The following is a 20,894-nucleotide window of genomic DNA, read 5'->3' on the forward strand; positions in this document are numbered from 1 at the left end:
CTCGGTGAATAAAAACGCAGGGAAATATCCTATTCTATGTCTTCTGACAATGCCGATTCTACGGTTCTCTGATAGCCTGTCTACGGTGACATGGAGCTCGTACACAAATTAATTCCGGATTTATTGAACAGCATTTCTATTTCAATTTCGGATATTAGATAGCCATATCCGTGCATTCTTCGTCATGCGTAGCCTAAGACATCACGACAATGCTCTTAAAATAAATTTGCTATAGACGCAATTTAAAATGTTTCAAATGGCAAAACATTATATGTCATTCTGTGAAATGTTGCTAACGAGATCAATGGTTTGATAACTTGCTAGTGTGATATTGTATAAAATATGTCAAATTTACACGATTGATGGAGGAAATTTAAATGCAGTCTAAATGAAGGTTTAATTGAATTGCCTTGTTATTGATGTCAGTATATGTACGATTTGCACAAGGCTTATATGATATATTATTTAGCTTCCGTGGGTTGTCAATTCTGATCTCTGTCATGCTGGATTTGGTTTATATCGTTTTTAATTTCTTCTGTTAGTAATTGCTCTTATGCCATCAAATGGGTGAAAGACATTTCGGAATAATACATGTAAATGGGTTAACAAGTCATTTTACGAATATGTCTTATCGATAGCATTCCTAAAAACCTTAACGACAATCTATAATCTAGCATGCACGACGCACGTGTTTCATATGGCATTGGAATAAATGCCAAATATTTTCAATAATGTTGAATAGGCAACTGGATGCATTTATTGCATTTCACAATTCCTTTTTTGTCAACTATAACACAATGGATATCTTACAATAAACGAAGAAGAAAAGCCTTACTCCGTTGCACGTACTAATACTGCGTATCAGGTAGGGCTAGTTTCACTTTTATTGGTGTGTAACAAAATTACATAATCACTGTCAATTCATCACCTCAGACAATCGATGTATTGTGTTCAGTATCTATCTACAGTTTCCGGCATAACAAGTATATTTTTGGTATTAATTTGATAAAATAAACATCCCACCAATGATATAAAGGAAGTTTCTTTAAATGTCTTTTTTCATAACTTGTTTCACTTCGTTTCAATCATAATTTGTCTTTGGCAAATGTTTGTGCATTGGAAGAAATTCAAATTGGATTATGAAGTAATTCTCAATATTTTATACTTTCTCTCAATCTTACCTAGTTTATCGAAAATCAGAGTAGCCTAATCTAAATAGTGACTTGAATAACTGCAAAACACTGTTACCTATTACCAGTATTATCATCCTTCTCTGATCAACGTTTACAACATAGGCAACTGTTAACAATAGTTTTTTCCTAGATATTTCTTCACTTAATTTTGCATAACACACAGAAAATGATTACGTCATCGATTTAGTTTGACAATATCCGGTAAATTGTGTTTGGCAATGTGGATATTTGAAGTCTATTTTGCGTTTAAGTATCTGATAATATAACTAAGCATAGGTTTATTCTAAGGTAAAGTATATTTTAGCCATTTTTTCTTGTTATCATACATTAAGCAAGCAAGCCTTTTATACAGTTGAGAGTAATATAAGCGTCCTTTTCATCTAATTATTTGTTTGATGTAGTAGACTTTGTAATGTTTTATGCATAATCTAATAACATTTTAATTTAATCATTGATAAGGAAATCTTAAATGAAAATGCTTGCTATAAGCATAATATTTAATTGTTGGGTTCGATAGAATATAGGACTCAAAGATGATGGATTGCCAGCATATGTTTGGTATCTCCGTTCTGGAATAATGATTTATCTAATTTGCCATTTAACACATTACCATACAGATACATTTGTCTTTTTATATCACTATTCCCTGATGTCTGTTCTAAGTTATGTCCCCACCATCCTTTTTATGTTTATATAGAACATAGCTATTGTGTCATTCCTATCATAAATCTATTCTCACCAATTATATTGTCGTAATGATTCATAACAATGATGTCGCTACTCCTTTATATATACACTGTATATATATATATATATACATGTATAAGCATTGATATTGATACCATTGTCTTTATTTATCTGTATTTAGAATAAGATTGACGTCAGAGGATGTTATGCTCAAAGGGCACATGATCATATTTTAGACAGCGCATGTCCTTCAATCATTTCCGTAAGCGGTCAGAGACGGCTACATTGCAATGATGATAATTACAAGACTTCAAAGAAAACATAAACATCAATGTGGTAAAAAAACTAGAAGATCAATGAGGCGTTAAACGGACGAAAGGACAATTATGAAATTCTGTATCGATATATCAATTTCACACAGACTGTTTTGTATTCCTAACCTCAATTTATTTGATAAATTTCCCGAAACCTCGCTAATGTTTTTATGTGTTTTATGATGTTTCTCTGCTTCTCAATTAACACTGTAATTACCAGTTGATTTAGTATGTGTAAATTCGGTGCTGGCGTGAGCATTGTCGGTATAAAATCGGTTATAGTTCCTTCTTGGTTGTATTTACAGCTTCGTAGATCACACTAGCTGTCTCGGCGACGAGGATGGCGGCAGTTGGAGATTACGTAAACAACTACGAATAGTTACTGAATGGAATGATTAGATCTCGTAACGTGGAAAAGTGATGAATGGGTTTCCGGCTATAAACGTAAATACAAAGGGACGCACCGTTTATTTTAATATCTCTCCGGAATATGGGTCCCGTCTCCTTTCCGTTTTCTAGTCCTTACATCCGTGACGTTGCTTCGTGTCTGCGACTTACAAAGCGTGTTTCATACTAAAGGGTCATTCAGTTATGAGTTGGTTAACAATATAGGATAACGCACGTGTCAGAAATGTAATAAATCTAAGGAGAAAGGTAATATATCATTTCACTCTTTAGCTCTGATATTTCAACAATATCAGTGGAAAATCTAAGACCACAGGGTTTTGATAGATCTTGCAATACGACCATTAATTGATAACACAGGGCCTCGCGACTGACAGAATATTAACATCATTATCATATGATATGCAGAATAGCAACAATAGAACTATATTGCAAAACTACATCACAGCCGAAATATCAAATAAAGTACCACGTGATCTACAGAACATCAAGTGACGAGAATCAATCGCGATACGGGAAAGTTACTTCCGGTGACATGGGGAATCGTTTATTGAACAATGACTTGGACACAGGTGGAACGATCTTCGATGTAAATGCAAAAGTGCCATGCTCTTACGGTATAGTGGGTAATTCTCATCGGGAAGATATTTATGATATTTTGTGACATATTGTTGTGTTCACGAATATTAAAAACCGACAATATTAAGTAAATGGGCAAATTTTATATAAAATTCATATCCCTTAAAATGAGATATTGGCGTCGTTTAAATTGTTTTGGATGTTTCACCCACATTTACTGTCATCTGTATACTAGTCTTGATTACAGAAATGAGTATGTTTGAGATTACATTAAAAGATATTTCGAGACTATCTAGTGACATGTAATACGCGCCTTTCAAAGGTGATAGCAGTCACATACTTCCTGATCGCAAGGTCAGGAGATGGTGGAACTGTGTGTGTGTGTGTGTGTGTGTGTGTGTAACACAACACATCTACAACTGTTGACATAGCGAGCGACATGGTGGACAACAATTATGATCACCGAGGTCATGATGAAAGACTTATCGATAAATTGTAATTAAGATTAATCTAAAACACTCCTATTGCATGTTATTTGCGATAGTGTCAAATACAAACTTCCCGCACCATTGTTTACTTACGACGATGACCTACATTCCCATCATTGATAACAATCATAGAAATATCTTTACAGTAATTATCGTTTTGGTACACTTTATGGCTTTTCATTAAGACCACACGCTTTGAAACGAAACATCCTTTGAACATTCAGAGGGTCCAAGTATTGTAAAGTGATTAAACTGATAGTTTTCTGTTGAATATGGTTATGTTGTCACTCTCGTTGTTCAAACTCTATTTTACACTTGACATTTGGGTTGTATATAGCAAAATTGATGTAGCAATTTACTGCACGATGAATTTTTTCGATATTTTGAGCATCACATGTGAAAACTTCAGAAAAGTTTAAGGACCGGAACACAATGGAAGTTTAATGAAAATGATATGCTTACCTGTGAGATAGGCACAAGGCATAATCAATATGATGGTCATCATAATCCCAGAGAAAGCGTTCATCTTACCATAGGTAAACATGGTGTCCAAAATGTCTTAAACACAACTAGTCAACTATGTCTCGTCTGTGTTAGGGTTGGTCAGTACACCAACACAAATAAACAAATTCCAGATTGTGTTTACTTCATCTGATGGAGGTATTTACTGCTGGTTTGTGTGTCGATGTAAACTGGCGGGATACCGTCTCTGATCGCTTCTAACTGCTAGGTCTGAAAAGATAAAAAAAAATTATTCAAGATTCATTTACAAGGTATGCTAAAAATAATTATCAAACTTTATAAATTAGGTTCTGTCACTTGTTTGGAACACACCACATTTTATAACAGTGATATTTTCTTCACATGCTTAGAAATTAGCAGTTAAAAGAAATGAGTTAATTTATTGGTTACGCTTTTGTTAGCATAAAAATATTATTTTGGTGTAATTTAACACTATCCGCCGAAATTAAGTATCTCAAACATGTTACCACCAAGTATATATTGAGAATTTGTGATCCTGTCACGAATTAAACAATGGGACACTCTACAAATTTTGTGTTGTTATGTAAATAGGTGACTTTCTTTTTTTCTTTTTTTTTGAGTATCACATTCAAATTTGGTGTAAAGTTGAGCTTTGAGAAGGGAGTGACTGATAAAAACTTCCAAACATTTCTGGTCCAGGCCAATTTGCCTTCAAGTGCAAAACATATTCTACGTCGATAAGTAGTGGAATCTTTGATTTGGTTAGCTTACAATTGGTATATATCTTATATTTCTCTAGTGTAAAGTACCAAATAAAAACTCATAATATACCTAGATAATATCTGACCATGATAAAGTTATAGCCAGAGTACATCCATGAAATCCGTTGTTAAAAGCGTCACATGGGAAGTGTTATCAAATAAAGACTATACGGCCATAATGTTTGTCTGTATCCGTTCGCATGACAGGGTACTTTAGTGAAAGTACTATGACATCATCAAATTTTGTTGAAGGAGAAAAACTATGTGCATGTTGAGTTAAAACTGAGTTCATGGAAGCAAGCTAGGAGGTTCTTTTTTTAAATTAACAAATTAACAATACAAGAGTGGAACTTGACAATTAATATATTCTACATTGAATTATAAAAACATATACGGCATTATGAGTCGCACTAGGGTATGGGCTATGCTTTGAACAAAACAGTTTTCTAAGTATTGGCAACATCGACTATATTCTTCTCAATCGATACCCTGGCTGAAATATGGACTGTATATTATTTTATGTAGGATTCAGTGATATAGCACTATAATATGAGCAAACGTTTCCAATATCATAAGAAGACACTACTAGAACATAACACATTTTCTCAAATCAAACTAACATACTTCAATCACACAACACCTATTATCTCTAAATGTCTCTACGAGTACGTAGAAGGTTAAGTATAGTCAACCAACTTATCAAAGTATAGTCAACCAACTTATCAAAGTAAAGTCAACCAACCTATCAAAGTATAGTCAACCAACTTATCAAAGTATAGTCAACCAACTTATCAAAGTATAGTCAACCAACCTATCAAAGTATAGTCAACCAACCTATCAAAGTATTGTCGACCAACCTATCAAAGTATAGTCAACCAACCGATAGAAGTATTGTCGACCAACCTATCAAAATATAGTCAACCAACCTATTAAAGTATAGTCAACAAACCTATCAAAGTATAGTCAACCAACCTATCAAAATATAGTCAACCAACCTATTAAAGTATAGTCAACCAACCTATCGAAGTAGAGTCAACCAACCTATCAAAGTATAGTCAACCAACCTATCAAAATATAGTCAACCAACCTATTAAAGTATAGTCAACCAACCTATCGAAGTAAAATCAACTAACCTAATAAAATATAGTCAACCAACCTATCAATGTATAGTCAACCTCCCAATTAAAGTATAGTCAACCAACCTATCAAAGTGTGGTCAACCAACCTATCGAAGTAGAGTCAACCAACCTATCGAAGTAAAATCAACTAACCTAATAAAATATAGTCAACCAACCTATCGAAGTAAAATCAACTAACCTAATAAAATATAGTCAACCAACCTATCAATGTATAGTCAACCTCCCAATTAAAGTATAGTCAACCAACCTATCAAAGTGTGGTCAACCAACCTATCGAAGTAAAATATACTAACCTAATAAAGTATAGTCAACCAACCTATTAAAGTATAGTCAACCAACTTATCAAAGAATTGTCAACCAATATATCAAAGTATAGTCAACCAGCCTATCAAAGTATAGTCAACCAGCCTTTCGAAGTATAGTCAACCAGCCTATCAAAGTAAAATCAACAAATCTATTAAAGTATAGTCAACCAACATATCAAAGTATAGACAACCAGCCTATCGAAGTATAGTCAACCAGCCTATCGAAGTATAGTCAACCAACCTATAAACCGGTTTGGCTACGAAGCGCAGTTACCATGTTTGTCAGCTCGGTGTAATGCATGACTAAGTCGGTGTTCTAATATCTCCTCCTCACTATCACAATGTACAGACCTTTGTTATGTTCTCCTGTTACGGAGAACAATGCATCTATAAACGCTTACACAGGAGAGAAATATGTCTGTGAGCATGTGCAAAAATAACCGGATTTTACTGTGAATAACCTTGATGCTAGAAAGATTAGCTGGTTCTCTTTCCTTATTTTTCTACACTCTACTAGACTGCTCTTGTGTAGCTTCCGCAAGGGAGGTAACTGGGGCGATAACTAGTTTATTAGAAAAATTAAGCTGTAAGAAGGCAAGTGTTTTTAATTGATTACAAAGTAAACTCAAGAACTAGACTGTTATTAACCGCATATTTTTATTTATAATTTTCATTATTTTCTGTCTGGTAGCCTACTCAATATAGCTCTTTAGGGATTATGTTTTGTCGCGAAGTCACATCTGTTTTCTATAGCATGAAGATTGTAAAAATACTGTTTTATGATATTCCCGATAGTTTAGTCTAATGATTTTCTACGTTACTAGAAGTAAAATCACCTGTTCTGTTCACTCATTCGCTTACTCATCACTTTCCTCCTCTACCCACTCACTCACTCACTCTTTCCGTCACTGACTTTTTCCGTCACTCACTCGTTCAATGGCTCACCTTTCACGCACGTACTCGTTCACTAGCTCACTCTCACCTCTCATTCGTTCATTATTTCACTCTTTCAATCGACTGTTTCATTCTTTCATTCTTTCATTCATACATGTTCTCATTTATTTACTCATCCCTCGCTCATGCCATCATTCTCTCACTCTTAAATTTATCCAAAAGAATGTCAAATTAGAAAGCCTTTTCTATGATATATGTATTGACTATGAGAAAAATAGATTATTTATATTGCTTGTTTCAATACAAAGTATATCGTATATGAAGATGAAAGTTCAAATGATGGTCATAGTGACGTAATAGTCGTATATGGGTAAGTTTTTAATTATTACACTTTGCTCGAATGACGAATAATAGTGCATTGACTTACCAAATACATAATAATTATTTATAAACTAAACATAGACGTAAAGGAATAACGTCAACAGAGTAAACATCATCACTCATATTAGACAATTCAGTTTATGTACAACTGAAACCTTTACAATCGAGAGATAACGACGTCAACGTTAATGCATTTGAAATCCTGAGAACTTATATTTAAATCTTTCTGACTTGTAACCAGTATTTTCTTTGGCTTAAATACTTTACTTTATCAGCTCATAAAGGAAAACTTTGCCATTTGTAACATGGCTTCTGATTGGCGGATACAACCTCATCACTCATATTAGACAATTTTCGTTCCGTTTTTCTCGTCTAGGTCTACTGATATAGATATATATTTACTTGTACTTTAAGCGGTTGGTCCTTTTTCTCCCCAAGGGTTTACACTAACCTAGCGTAGTAACTCTATCGTTGTGCTATAAACGGCTCTAAAATTAGGCATGGACGTCTCATTATTGACCGTACAAACGTACAAACACACTTTGTCTTATTTATGGTATTTGGTATCATCTAAACATGTGTTAGTATCATCGACTACATAGCGCAACAGAAGTGATTTCAAGTTGTATAGAAAAGAGAGATAGACGTAGCCTCAAGGGGAATTTCGTATTCGCGACTGCAGCAGTGTAATGCATTTACATGTTAAAGATGGAGACAAATCATATTTAGCATTTTGTTATGTTTTCGTTCGCTTTCAATTATCCAGGTATTTTGATAGCAAGCGCATATTCAATGCAGTGTTTGGTGTAGTAATGGCTAAGTTTTTTTTTACTTTGAGTCGGGATTTATATATCGTAATGATTTCAACATGTAAATCGAAACGAAGGTGAAATGCAGCGATAGTTTTTTTTAGAATTTAATTGCATGAAAAGACCAGTGCACGGCTTTTATCCCACATACTGCGTGAATCTACTTTCCTTAGCGGCTATTAAATTTCGCGATTTTCATTTCAAAACAAGTTCGCGAAGATTAACATTCGCGGATTTAACAATTGAATGATTATTTCTGTCAATATTTATGATGTAGATATTAATTTGGTAGATAAACTTTCGCGAATTTATTTGGATCGCGATATTCGCGAAAGTAAATCGCACGCGAAAGAACGGTTGATTTGCAGTATATTAGGTATAAAACGAGACTGACTGGGACCAAACCAATATTCGTGATGCTAGTTCATTAATGATATACAACGACGTGCATTAGGTTTACGTTCTTCTTGTCTAAAATAGCTTATTCTTTTTGGAGAATACATTTTAAATTAGAATAAAATAGTAAGTTTTCTTTTTCTTATTTAAAGTGATTATACTACCGTTAAGAATTGGACATGATAAACTATTTTCAGTATCCGCACTGGATCTTTTTCGAACGAGGCAGGTTCATGATGTCGAACTGCTAAAGGCCATATAATGTTAAATACTACTTAGTCTAGATCAATCGAGTTTTCTACGATAAATAAATATTGAAGTTTATATATACGTAGATAGATAAACAAATGCATATATGATGTATTACTGCTTGACGTCCATTCCAAAAAGCCATAAATCATCCAATGAAACCGTTCTGCGGTTAAATTTAAAATATATCTCATGTTCATTTCAAATCATTTCAACAATCGTACTATTGGTTTTATTAATAGGAAAAGCATTAAAATCATTTGAGGAAATCTCAGTGAGCAGATATCTTGAATGATCAGCGGTATGCCGAAGGAATATGATATCTTGGAATGGATAATACGGAGTTTTCATAAAATGCCTTATAAATCATATGAAAAACAGAACTATTAGTGGCTTCAACCAACATATTTTCGCGACAAATTGATTTCGCGTTATCATGTTTATTTTTTTAAAGTGATTTCATTTCCCTATTTACATTTAAAATGCTATAAATCGCTATAAATCATACATAAAGCCGTAACCTTTTTTCGCGAATTCAAATTGATAGCAATTTAAAGAAACCTATTCGCACGCGAACATAAATCGGTATTGTATTATAGATAATTTAAATGTTATGATTTTTTTCTTTTTTGTTTGACTTTCATTTCTTTTGTTACGCCAACTTTTGTGTTAAAGTGTTAATTAAGAGTTACTAAATCAATCTACATGAAATAAAAATAAATGCCCTTTGTTGTCCATGCGATCATATCTTTCCATTGCCCTCATTGTAAATGTCTATTCTTTAATAATGCGCACACTGAACTCACCTTTGAGTACTGCGATAATATACATTTATGGTATTTCCTTGCTATTCCGAAGCCTTATCTAATTTCAGTATTCCTGAACGCAAATATCGATAACAGATGCATTTTTAACGGCTCAACATTAACCATTAAGATCACGATTTATGCAAATATTGCCTCCATTTGATACTTAGTAATTAGTTTTCTTTACATATTTAGTTATTCTCAGGAGTGCATAGTAATACTCAACTCACTCAAGGGGTGTTATAACTTCCTTAAACTTCGAGGAATACAGGTTCAATTTATATCGATTACCTGCAAAGGTATAAATAACTATTATCTAAGTTATATTTAGCAGATGCTATGACTTTGCATGTTTTTCGATGTAGATTACTTCCTGTATTGAACAGACACCTTTTAATCTTTCTTTCTCATTTTGCAAGCCTTGCTAAGTCCTCATTCGCATAGTTTATATACAACTGAAACCTTTACAATCGAGAGATAACGACGTCAACGTTAATGCATGTTAATGGTCATGACATTTTGAAATTTACACTACATATATACTATACAATACCTAGAATATTCCTATGATTTTCCTCTAAATACGTTCTTTCATTTGAGAATGTAGCCTAGTTCTTGCTTCGTGAACATTTAAGTTTATTTTACTTTACTTGATAAAAAAAAAGTTATATTGATTTGAAATCCTGAGAACTTATATTCAAATCTTTCTTGTAACCAGCATTTTCGTTGGCTCAAATAATTTACTTTATCAGCTCATAAAGGAAAACTTTGCCATTTGTAACATGGCTTCTGATTGGCGGATACAACATCTTTATAATTTCATTGAAATAAAAATGTCCCTCATTGAACTTTGGAGAGATCTACAGATTGAACGATAAATATTAACTTGAATATATTTTCATTTGTATGTCGTGGCGATATAAAATAACATCTTAATATACTTCTATCATTAAAATGGATTCATCACAAGTAAATCCTAAAATCCTATTTTTTTAGCATTTCCATTTTATATAACATTGATTTGTATCACAAAACGTATTTAATTCAAAAATTGTGTGCTTAGAAAAAAGAATGTGTGGTTATCATAGAATCATATGATAATTGTTAAGAAAATTGCAGTTGACAAGTTGTTAGCTAATAGACTGTAGTTACGTGAGTGCTTTGATAACAATTAAACGCATTTGTTTCCGTTATTGAGTATTGTGTGCAATACTGGTATTGCATTGTATGTATAGTGTCAGTATTGCATTGTGTTTTATAACGGTATTGTGATGTTTGCTCAGGGTTGGTATTGTTTTTCCACCGAACCAGACGAAATCACTTAACTGAAAGCCTGTCGAATCCTAAACTTCTTTGTTACTCTAAATTTCCTCTATTAATATTCCCCTAATTGACAAGTGACATGTTAAATAGACGTCAATAGTTGTAATACATTTGCCGTCTTGAGTCGTTTAGTGAATAAACCATCCATTTATTTAGTAATCAGTGATTACGGAAACAATGCAGCATAACATCGGTTAAGAGGGCAAATTATTTAGAGTCAACTTGGTTAGTTTACAGGGTCATATAAGTACGGATGTCAATGAGAACGCCAACAGGAGTAAGAAATGAGTTGGCAATAAGGCCATGCGTATATAATCAATGTCATAAGGGGATTAACAGCCGTTCAAGGCCACACGGGTATCACGCAATTCTTCATTTTAAAGATTTTTTGTTGTATTTATTATTTAAAGATGCTGCACCGCCGACAGAGCATAAATAATATTCATAATTTGAACAATAATTGGTGTTTAATCGTGTATATATATGTCTTGTTAACACAAAATATAATATAAAATAATTTATTTTGCCTTTGGTGCATGCGCAATCAGTACATCATTCCATATAGTATATAGTGCAACGGATTTTTTTCGGGATGCAATTAATTGTTTTCGATAATTTAAATTTGAAATAAGATTAGAAACTCAAACTTTTCAAAGATGGTAATGGTGTAAAGTAAGTAACTTTTGTAACTGAAGACAAATATTAAATCGTCTGCTGCTGTTTTTGATAGTGAAAAATACCATTTGTCAGCGGTGGAGCATTTTTAATATGATTTTAATTGAGAGTGAGACTTAAATAAAATATTTGAACTTGAATTTGATTTGAGAATTTTTTATTGTTCTAGTCATAAGTGAATGTTAGAGTCTTTTGTGGTCATGTGGATACATATGCATCAAGTAAATCTTTATATTTATAGCAAATTGTAATATTGTACATGTATATATAACACATGCTCATTCATCAGTTTTAAAGCGTAGACCTTTAACTCAAAATTATAACACGGTTTTCAATGATTTAGCTATTGAAATGAATCGCCTAAAGCGAACATTTTGATCATCCGATTCTACACTCAAATCTCCAATCTTTCACTCATTCCATATTCCATTCAATGTCTGACTACTCTGCCATTTAACATTAGAAGTATTGTTTCCTCTCAGCATTATATACTACGTAAAGATGATTTAGGGTTCGTTCGAATTGAAACATTACACTATGTATCGAAGGTTTAGGGCTCCTTCGAATTGAAACATTCCACAATGTAAGAATGAGTTAGGGCTCGTTCGAATTAAAACATTACACTATGTAAGAATGATTTAGGGCTCGTTCGAATTGAAACAAATAGTCATGCAATGGTAATACAATCACTCACAGCTACTTAGTGCCTCTCTAATCCATCCCTGTTAACTGCCAATCAATTATACTGGAATTGAGAGGGAAAACATGAAGGACGAAACACTAAACATTTAATTAATTAAACTCAATTATCTCAAACGGCACTTAATTGGATCATCTCCTCAACATGAATTCGATAAAAGTTTGTAATGATATTATTATAGATACCTAACCAGGTGCTTCTTATAGACCAGCATCTTGTCATATCATAGAGGTAAATTAATAAATTAATTTTGAGATAAAATTGCTGATGTTTTGGTTAAATCCAATGTTCAAGAAAGCAGGCTTTCTATTAATCGCAATAATTCATCAGATAACACCGAAGTATTGTGAAGACTGGGTTTTCTGTTGACGTATTTTGAATGCCTTAATGTCATTAATCTTTTATCATATTATTTGGTAGCTGTTTACAAAAAAAACTTTAAGAAACATTCAATTGGGAAAAAAAATCCGACTGATATTGAAACATTTCTACTGAAGAGATAAACTGAATTTTATTTTCAGAAAATGTGTCCACCAGTAAGACAGACGATATGAATAGTTTCAATGGATTATAAGACATATAACGCTGACGCAGAGCTGTGCTGATACTACATTAATAATTTGTAAAAAGATACTGAATATTCTTCATTCTGGGCGCCGCGGTGGCCTAGTGGATAACATGTCCCGACATATTACAATAAGCCATCACCTCTGGGCCGCGAGTTCGAATACCAAGTGGAGCAGTTGCCAGATAATGACCGTTGATCGGTGATTTTTTTTTCGGGTACTCCGGTTTTCCCCCTCCAACAAATATAGCACGTCATTACATGACCCTGGCTGTTAATATGACGTTAAACTAAAAAAAACGAAACCTTCCTTCAATTCTTACTCTTACCGTGTTTGCTGTTATGCCATAGGAAGGATGGATATGTGTTTTTAGGCAATTTTTGGTGAGTTAATGAAAACAAATAGGTTTTAAGACTAACTTCAGTGACATATCTTAGTAGCTTTTAATCGTAAAACAGGATTGATTGCATAGTAGACGACTCTGTTTCAAAAATGAAAATAAAAAGAATATCAATATAACTAGTTAACTACGTCAAGTTTACGGGTAACGAATCTCGTATTTTCTAATCGATCGCCTCGTCACAATAGATTACTTCTACACAGTGACTAACAATTAGCTGCAGGGTTAATGCACTCATTGTTTTTGTTTTGTGTCAAGTGCATTGTTCTGAAGTCCCAGGTCAACCCATGACATGGAAATGTTTTAATGCAACACTCAATACGTTTTAAAATCCTTCCGTAAAAAGTTCATATGTTTTACATATTGAAGTTAGCAACAAATCGATGTTAAATTTTAATTTTGAAATAGCGAGTGACAGGCCCCTATACTTGCGCGTCAGGAAACTAAACTTACGCGATTCACTGCCCTCGCATTATCAATAAGGATTATAAAGAGAAGTTTGAAGGTGTTTATTTTTCGGTACAACCGTACTCGATATCTGAAAAATATAAAACGCGTTATTTCCATGTATACAATGTGTCCTGCCAAAGTTATTGTCATCTTACATGCACAATCAATGGCTCTTGTTGACAATCTTACATTCAAAAATATATGAACGTTTATACAATTCTGCGCGAAATATAATTCGCGTTAGGGAACTCTCGTGAAATAACGCGAGAGTTGTATATCGCAAGAATGAAGTAATTTACAGTTTGTTTCCTTTGTTTCGTTTTGTTTAATGTCCCATTAATAGCCAGGTTCATGTGATGGCGTGTCATCTTTTATGGATGAGGAAAACCCGAATACATAGAGAAAACCCACCGACAAGTGATCAGTCCCTATCAACTGACCCACATGGGATTCGAACTCCCTTGTGTAATAAATGTCGAAATATCTTAACCACTTGGCCACCACGGCCCCTTATAATTAACAGTTCACAGAATCGTAACATAAACGATAAAACATACAATCACTGACCTAATGTATTTATGAGAACACTTATGTTTCACAGGGTTGCCCTAAATACCTTGATTTGTTTGATAATTATGTCAAATACTTGAATAAGTACAATGTATACATGACATTCATAATTTAAATTTAAAATATTCTGTGAAAGGGAACTATTAATCGAGAAAACAATCACCCCTCACCAATCTTTTAATATACAGTATGGACAGGAACACATGAATCCACTAGACTAGAAATTACTGTCTCACTTAAAATCGTTCCTAAAACAAGGATTTATGTATGATGATATAGTTGTTATTTGATTCCTAAATACACGGAATAAAGCATCCCATGGATCGTCATCCGTAGTGCATTTGTGTAGTTCGGTTGTTCACCATTTCTTGTAACTATCGAGGAGCAGCAGACGACACTGATATCATGTAAGCTCGTAAAACGATATCGCCGAACGAAACACTGGATAAACCCACAATCGTAACACCTGATACCAGTATCGTAAAATCATTTCATATTTGTGTAACCTTGAGTGAAAACAGTGGAAACCTGCTTGGCTCCATGTTTTCCTCGTCACCAGGGGGATTCGCCATCGCCACCAAACTGTTCAGGAGGCAAACACGCCTCTGATAACTGTGTCACATTGGAGTTTTGAGTTTTTTATTTTTGACAAGAGCTTTGTATTCCGAACCGATCCTTTTTTTGACCTTTCCAGTGGCATTTCCGCTGTAACGATTTATAATCTGATAGGAATTTCGGTTTCTTCAGCTGCATGCGTGTATCTTTAGTCGTATATACCAAGACATTCATAAAACATGATAATTTCCATAACCTTCTTTATGTACGAACAAAATTATCAATAATTTAGCCAGCTACACGTGTCCTAATTGTCTTGACGTTGACATGATTAGCATCCCGATCATATCACAAAGCCTGTAATTCGTCTATGCCCAAGACTAAGGAAACATACTCTGACCAACCGATAGTGAGCTACTAATTGTTTTCCTTTGAGGTCATCACGAATTGTGGAGCTCAGAGGAAATCAGCAGGGGATGTCTGTACTGATCAGATACTACATTGTACACACAGCCTTAGCATAGCTAGGTTTTGTCTTCACCATAGATATGTGATTAGGCTAATTACAGCTTAATGACAAATTTCAACTCAAAATAAAATCATTTCTGGCAACACAAATTTTTATGAAATTTTATCAAAATATTAAGAAATCCATTATTTACTTACTTGCTGCGTTTAGTTAAGATATCATCACAAATTTTGCAGTATTTCAGAAATGAAAATTTCACTAATCATGCGATTAAGCTAATTATGCTATGAACAATCGGACCCTGATGATTTATACGTACACAGGATCACTGAGGGATTAATCGAGCGAAACACATGGAACGTTTCATCATTCCAAAATTTCAAGGACAAAAACTGTCGATAAGATCATGCATCTAAAACTATAAAAACAAATTTCCATACTTTCAATTCTGAATTTCAAAGGACCTAAATATACGTCTGTGTGTTCTAATTGGAATAGGTTTTTAGATATTGAGATAACATTTTATTCTATGTCGTTTGGAACATATACATGTTTAACATAGATAGTTTATACTTTTAATATCCCTTTGCCACTGGGAATGGTTACTATAATTGTCATCTAAATATTCTTCCCACAAAAACTATATTGAACAGTTAAAAGCCGAGCGGTAATTGAATCGTTTGTTTAACCTCTATACACTGAAACTGTATGGCCTGTTGGTGTGTTACTACGTAATAATGTCTATGATTATCATATTAACCTCCCATAACCTAATCTGTTTGATAGCTCCTATTCAACTGTAATGTGTAACTATATATAAAGTAATACATCTCGTGTGTGATGCAAATGCCGTGTATTGGATTCAATGGTGTTTCAATGACATGTTTTAAGTGACATCGATGAAGGTCGCGCAAACTCCCGTCTCCTGTTTGATGATAAGGATTATTTCCTAGAAGTTATATACTCGCGACCGAGAATATCTCGTGAGCTTAACCATCAAATTGTAATAGAGATTTTATCATATCGATGTCGAGTTTTCTTTCATGTTTTGAATTTGTTATTCTTTAATGTCATTATCTATATTACATTGAAAATTTACATGCATTTTCCCTTGATGTTCTCAACAGACGGTAATTGACGTTAATCTATTTAAAAAGTGCATTATCTCTTCAATCAGAGATGCTAATTAATTTGATATACGGACTTTCCAACGATTTATTAGTAACAAATAACAAAATCGGCTTTTGCTTCCGTAAACATGTCAAGACTAATGAACACGTTTCGTGAGTAATTAAGCATTAGTGTGTTTTACAAAAGGCAAAAAAACACATCGACAAACGGTATTTCAAATATAAGGCAGGTATAAAATTAAACAGAACAAACTCCAGTTTCAAGATACAAGGATAAACTTTAAGCGAATCGATATTTACAGACAACAGTAGCCTTGGAGACAGAAAACATCCAAAATGCATGAAGATATGATTCAATAATGTGAAATTAAAAGGTATGAAATGTCATTAGATCTAATTCGATATCAATTACAATTAATAACGCCAAAATGCATATATTCCATGACAGAACTTTATATTGATAAAGATAATAATTCTGCATTGCATTGAAAAAAGATATTTCAAGTGGAGCGCAAATGGGAAGCCATATCTTCTGATTAATAACAACTTTTTTCTAAATTAAGATTAAGATTTACTGTATTAACGCGTTTTTAACGGTTGTGGAAGTGTAGGCAAGATTATGACAGCGTTGCATATATTTCTTTTTTATAAGGTAAAATATAAACCTGCGATAAAATGTACGCCTACAGTATTTTCATACGCATGCAAACTTTTTCCAAATTGGATCGTTTCATTTGAATCATCAATACATTATATGTCTATTTCGATTTCATAGTTTTCTTTACATGTTACGTAATGTTCAATAAGCAGAAAAGCATCATAAAAATTGAAATATTCTAAAGCTGCTTTGCGTGTCGTGTATGAAATGTGTACTGAAAGTGTATTGTTGCATATTAAGATCAATCAAGATCCTTCAGGACTTCAACTTAACATGGGTCACAAATACCATCGGTTCTACGGATATGCATAGGGAATTCAAAACATTATCGGTGTTCAGAAAAAGTATAATAAATATCATTTACACGTTTCGTTCATTATGCTAATACACATGTAGAAATCAAATATCCATTTTATGAAAGAAAATATAAGACGGTTGATATGTTAATGGACACTTCCTTGAACATTTGGTACATTGTATACCGTTATGTCTTACTAGGAACATGTTCTGCCCCGACTCTATTTAATATCGACCCAGAATAGTTAACAAGTTTACCTTACCCTTATATGGAGATTTAATACGGAATAAAATCAGTATGTGACAGAGTTTTTTCGTGTTGTAGACGTACAGGTATAAAAACTGTCCGCCAAAAGGGCCGTAAAGTCGCGATTAAAACAGACCAAGAGAACTGAAAACAGTCACGACATAGCATAGCACAAGGTCGTCTGACAAAGGTTTATTCAGGGACCAGTCTCAACATCAAACGGCACAATCAAATTGGAAGCAGTGTTCAGCAGCGGAGTCAAGCTTTTATCGTTTTTTGTTGAAAATATTCCAAAGAGACAAAACCAAATGACTCGATTGTCCCGAAATCCTCTTCCATCGCGAAGGATACACATTTTATGTTTCACAAAGGAAAGGTCGTGTTTAGCATTGTTCTTTGTAAAACCATGAATTTAATTTACTTACTGCATAGAAATGCAGACGAAAGTATGGAGATTTTACAAATCGGAACCTATTTTACATCAGAAACCCGGCAACCAGACATACATATTTTTGTATAATCAGTTTTCACTTCAGGACGTGTTTGAATTTAAATGCGAGTCCTTCCTAAAGATTTACATTTTCGTATTCAGCAAGAAGTAATGCCATTGTAGTGAATGACCTCCAAATGCACATCAAACAGGCCGTCTTCTAGTAATCTTGTTACGTTTAACATCTCTCCGTCTGATAAACCATATAACATCTGCAGTTTACATGAAACATTGGACTACGATTGTAAATAGTTATATAAAGGAAATGTCAGAGATAATTACCACCAGCGGGTTTAACATTTATGAGCACAAAGAACTGTCACATAGATTTTGAATCAAACTTCATGGCAGAAATTCATTTTTAAATAAAGGTATTTTCGTTCTTATATTTACTCTTTTATTCCCGAATAATAGTTTACGCTCTTGTTACCAAAAACGCTTTTTATATAAATTTATCTATACTTAATACGTATGGATTTCCATTATAAATGTCATGGTCATACAACTCGGATGTTGCGCAGGGTGTGTAAGCCGCAAATATTTTTGTTTATGCGATAGAGCGCCGTAGATCGTGAGTTCGAGGCCCTGATAAGTCCTGAGCCATAAAATTGTCATTCTTTGTGTTTCTTAAGTGTTATCAAATTATTGAACAACAATAGCCCTGGAGACGGAAAACTGCATTATAACCACTATGTCTTGTTAATTCGAAGGTTAGATTTGAATATCCTGTAAATTATATTCAGTATATCTTGCTACATTTGAACCCACTTAATTTGAAATCGGTTATATTGAAAAAACTGCTTAATTTGAATGATTTATAATCCCTGTTTACACATATTCATGGTCTTTCTCATTGGTTATATTGAAATTTGGATAAATTGAAGAGATTGCAAATTCCCAAGGATATCAATATATAACAGGGTTCCACTCTTTATTCCTGCATTACTGTAGCACACCTCATTTCATACTTGTACTCCTGCTTTTGTTAACATTTACGAGTTCAATAACACGCACTGTGTTACACATGTAGGCATCAAAAGATTACCTACATCACACCTTTGATTCACCTGTCTATTGTTATTCAGTGATACCAGTAATCAATGGTTTTTAAGATACCGTGTACCCTGTTGTTTACGCGAGTCATTTTTTTCGCGAAATAAATGATCAATTTTAGTGGTTTAAATTTTTGCGATCTTTCTTTCAGGATATATATGATTCATCGATTTCTAAATATTTCGGGGATCATTTGCATCACAGAAATGTCGCCCACACAAAATTTACTGACTATACGGTAAAAATCGGATGCAACTAAACCGAAACTTGACACAAATGATAATTAATGTTAAAAGGTTGCATCAAAAGATGCAAAGGACCCACTTTAATGTTAAAAACAAATTTAATTATCATGGCAATGCTGTTCGTTTACACTAGTGGAATGTTTGCTGTATTTTAACATGTAGGTTACTTGCCGTATTCTACGAATTCTACAGTGATATTTGACAGGTATATGTATATTTCCATTTGCATATAAATTCCACAGCGATTTTTGACAGGTACATGTATATTTCCATTTGCATATAAACACAAACAAAATTAATGTATAACTACATGTAATAGAACAATAATTATGTTGTAATTATTTTATGATTTGATGAGATATGCCTTTTCATTTCGTGTACAATTTGATTTTACAAGTGCATAGGCATCGATGGATTGCAGGTGAAATAATGATTAAGTTAAAAGAATGCCTGTCAATTATGTGTTAGCTTAATTGTTAACTTTTTTAACATTTAACTTAATTGTTACTTAACGGAAACAAATATTCAACACATGACCTATATAACCAAAGCATTTAAAGTATTCTTAAAAGTAATCAATACTTACATTATCATGTAACTAAAATGTAAGTTGTAAGTGCTTACCTGTCTATTCATTTCATAAAACATTTACACAATACGAAAGGTAAATAAAATGTCCTTACCTTTAATTAAGCTTCGATTGCTGACAATGGAACTGCCATATATACTACAGGTAACGTATCAATATACACGTGGTAAGAAGGACTCAGCATTCCAGTCACCCTCTGGTCTGAACACTGACACCAAGCCTTTCTCTGTCAGCGATCTGCTGGGAAGTGTGGTACTCCACAGATGCGCTCCGCTTATATTGCTGATCGTAGTCCTGGTCTTAATGACGATCAATGCCATCAACCCGGCGCTACCAATTTTGTCAAAACTTTTTCGCTATCAGAAACTAACTCGGAATTAATGAGTTATGTTCGGTAAGGCTAGACTTTTTCTTTATAGATAGCGTGAAGGGAGTATGTTTTATTTGATACACAATGGTGATTTATAGTTATTTTTATCGAGCTATAACTGACCGCAGATCCGATTATATATGTTGTAATAGAATTTCTGAGTGATCATTCGGGATTGAATTCTCGTCAGTTTTATTTTCTATCTATCATCTAGAATT

General features: G+C 33.5%; 1 protein-coding gene across 1 annotated transcript in view; it reads right to left on the reverse strand.

Annotated features, from left to right (window-relative positions):
* Positions 1-20,538, reverse strand: part of LOC138336768 (carbonic anhydrase-related protein 10-like) — a 74,283-nt gene extending 53,745 nt beyond the window's left edge. Inside the window, exons 1-2 of the mRNA XM_069286324.1 lie at positions 20,401-20,538; positions 4,129-4,398 (exon numbers count right to left, since the gene is read on the reverse strand). Coding sequence (XP_069142425.1) covers positions 4,129-4,210 — 82 coding nt within the window. The 5' untranslated portion in view covers positions 4,211-4,398; positions 20,401-20,538. The remainder of the gene's footprint in view (positions 1-4,128; positions 4,399-20,400) is intronic.
* Positions 20,539-20,894: the final 356 nt, after the last annotated feature.

This window comes from Argopecten irradians, chromosome 12 (genome assembly GCF_041381155.1).
Source record: "Argopecten irradians isolate NY chromosome 12, Ai_NY, whole genome shotgun sequence".
Classification (NCBI taxonomy): domain Eukaryota; kingdom Metazoa; phylum Mollusca; class Bivalvia; order Pectinida; family Pectinidae; genus Argopecten; species Argopecten irradians.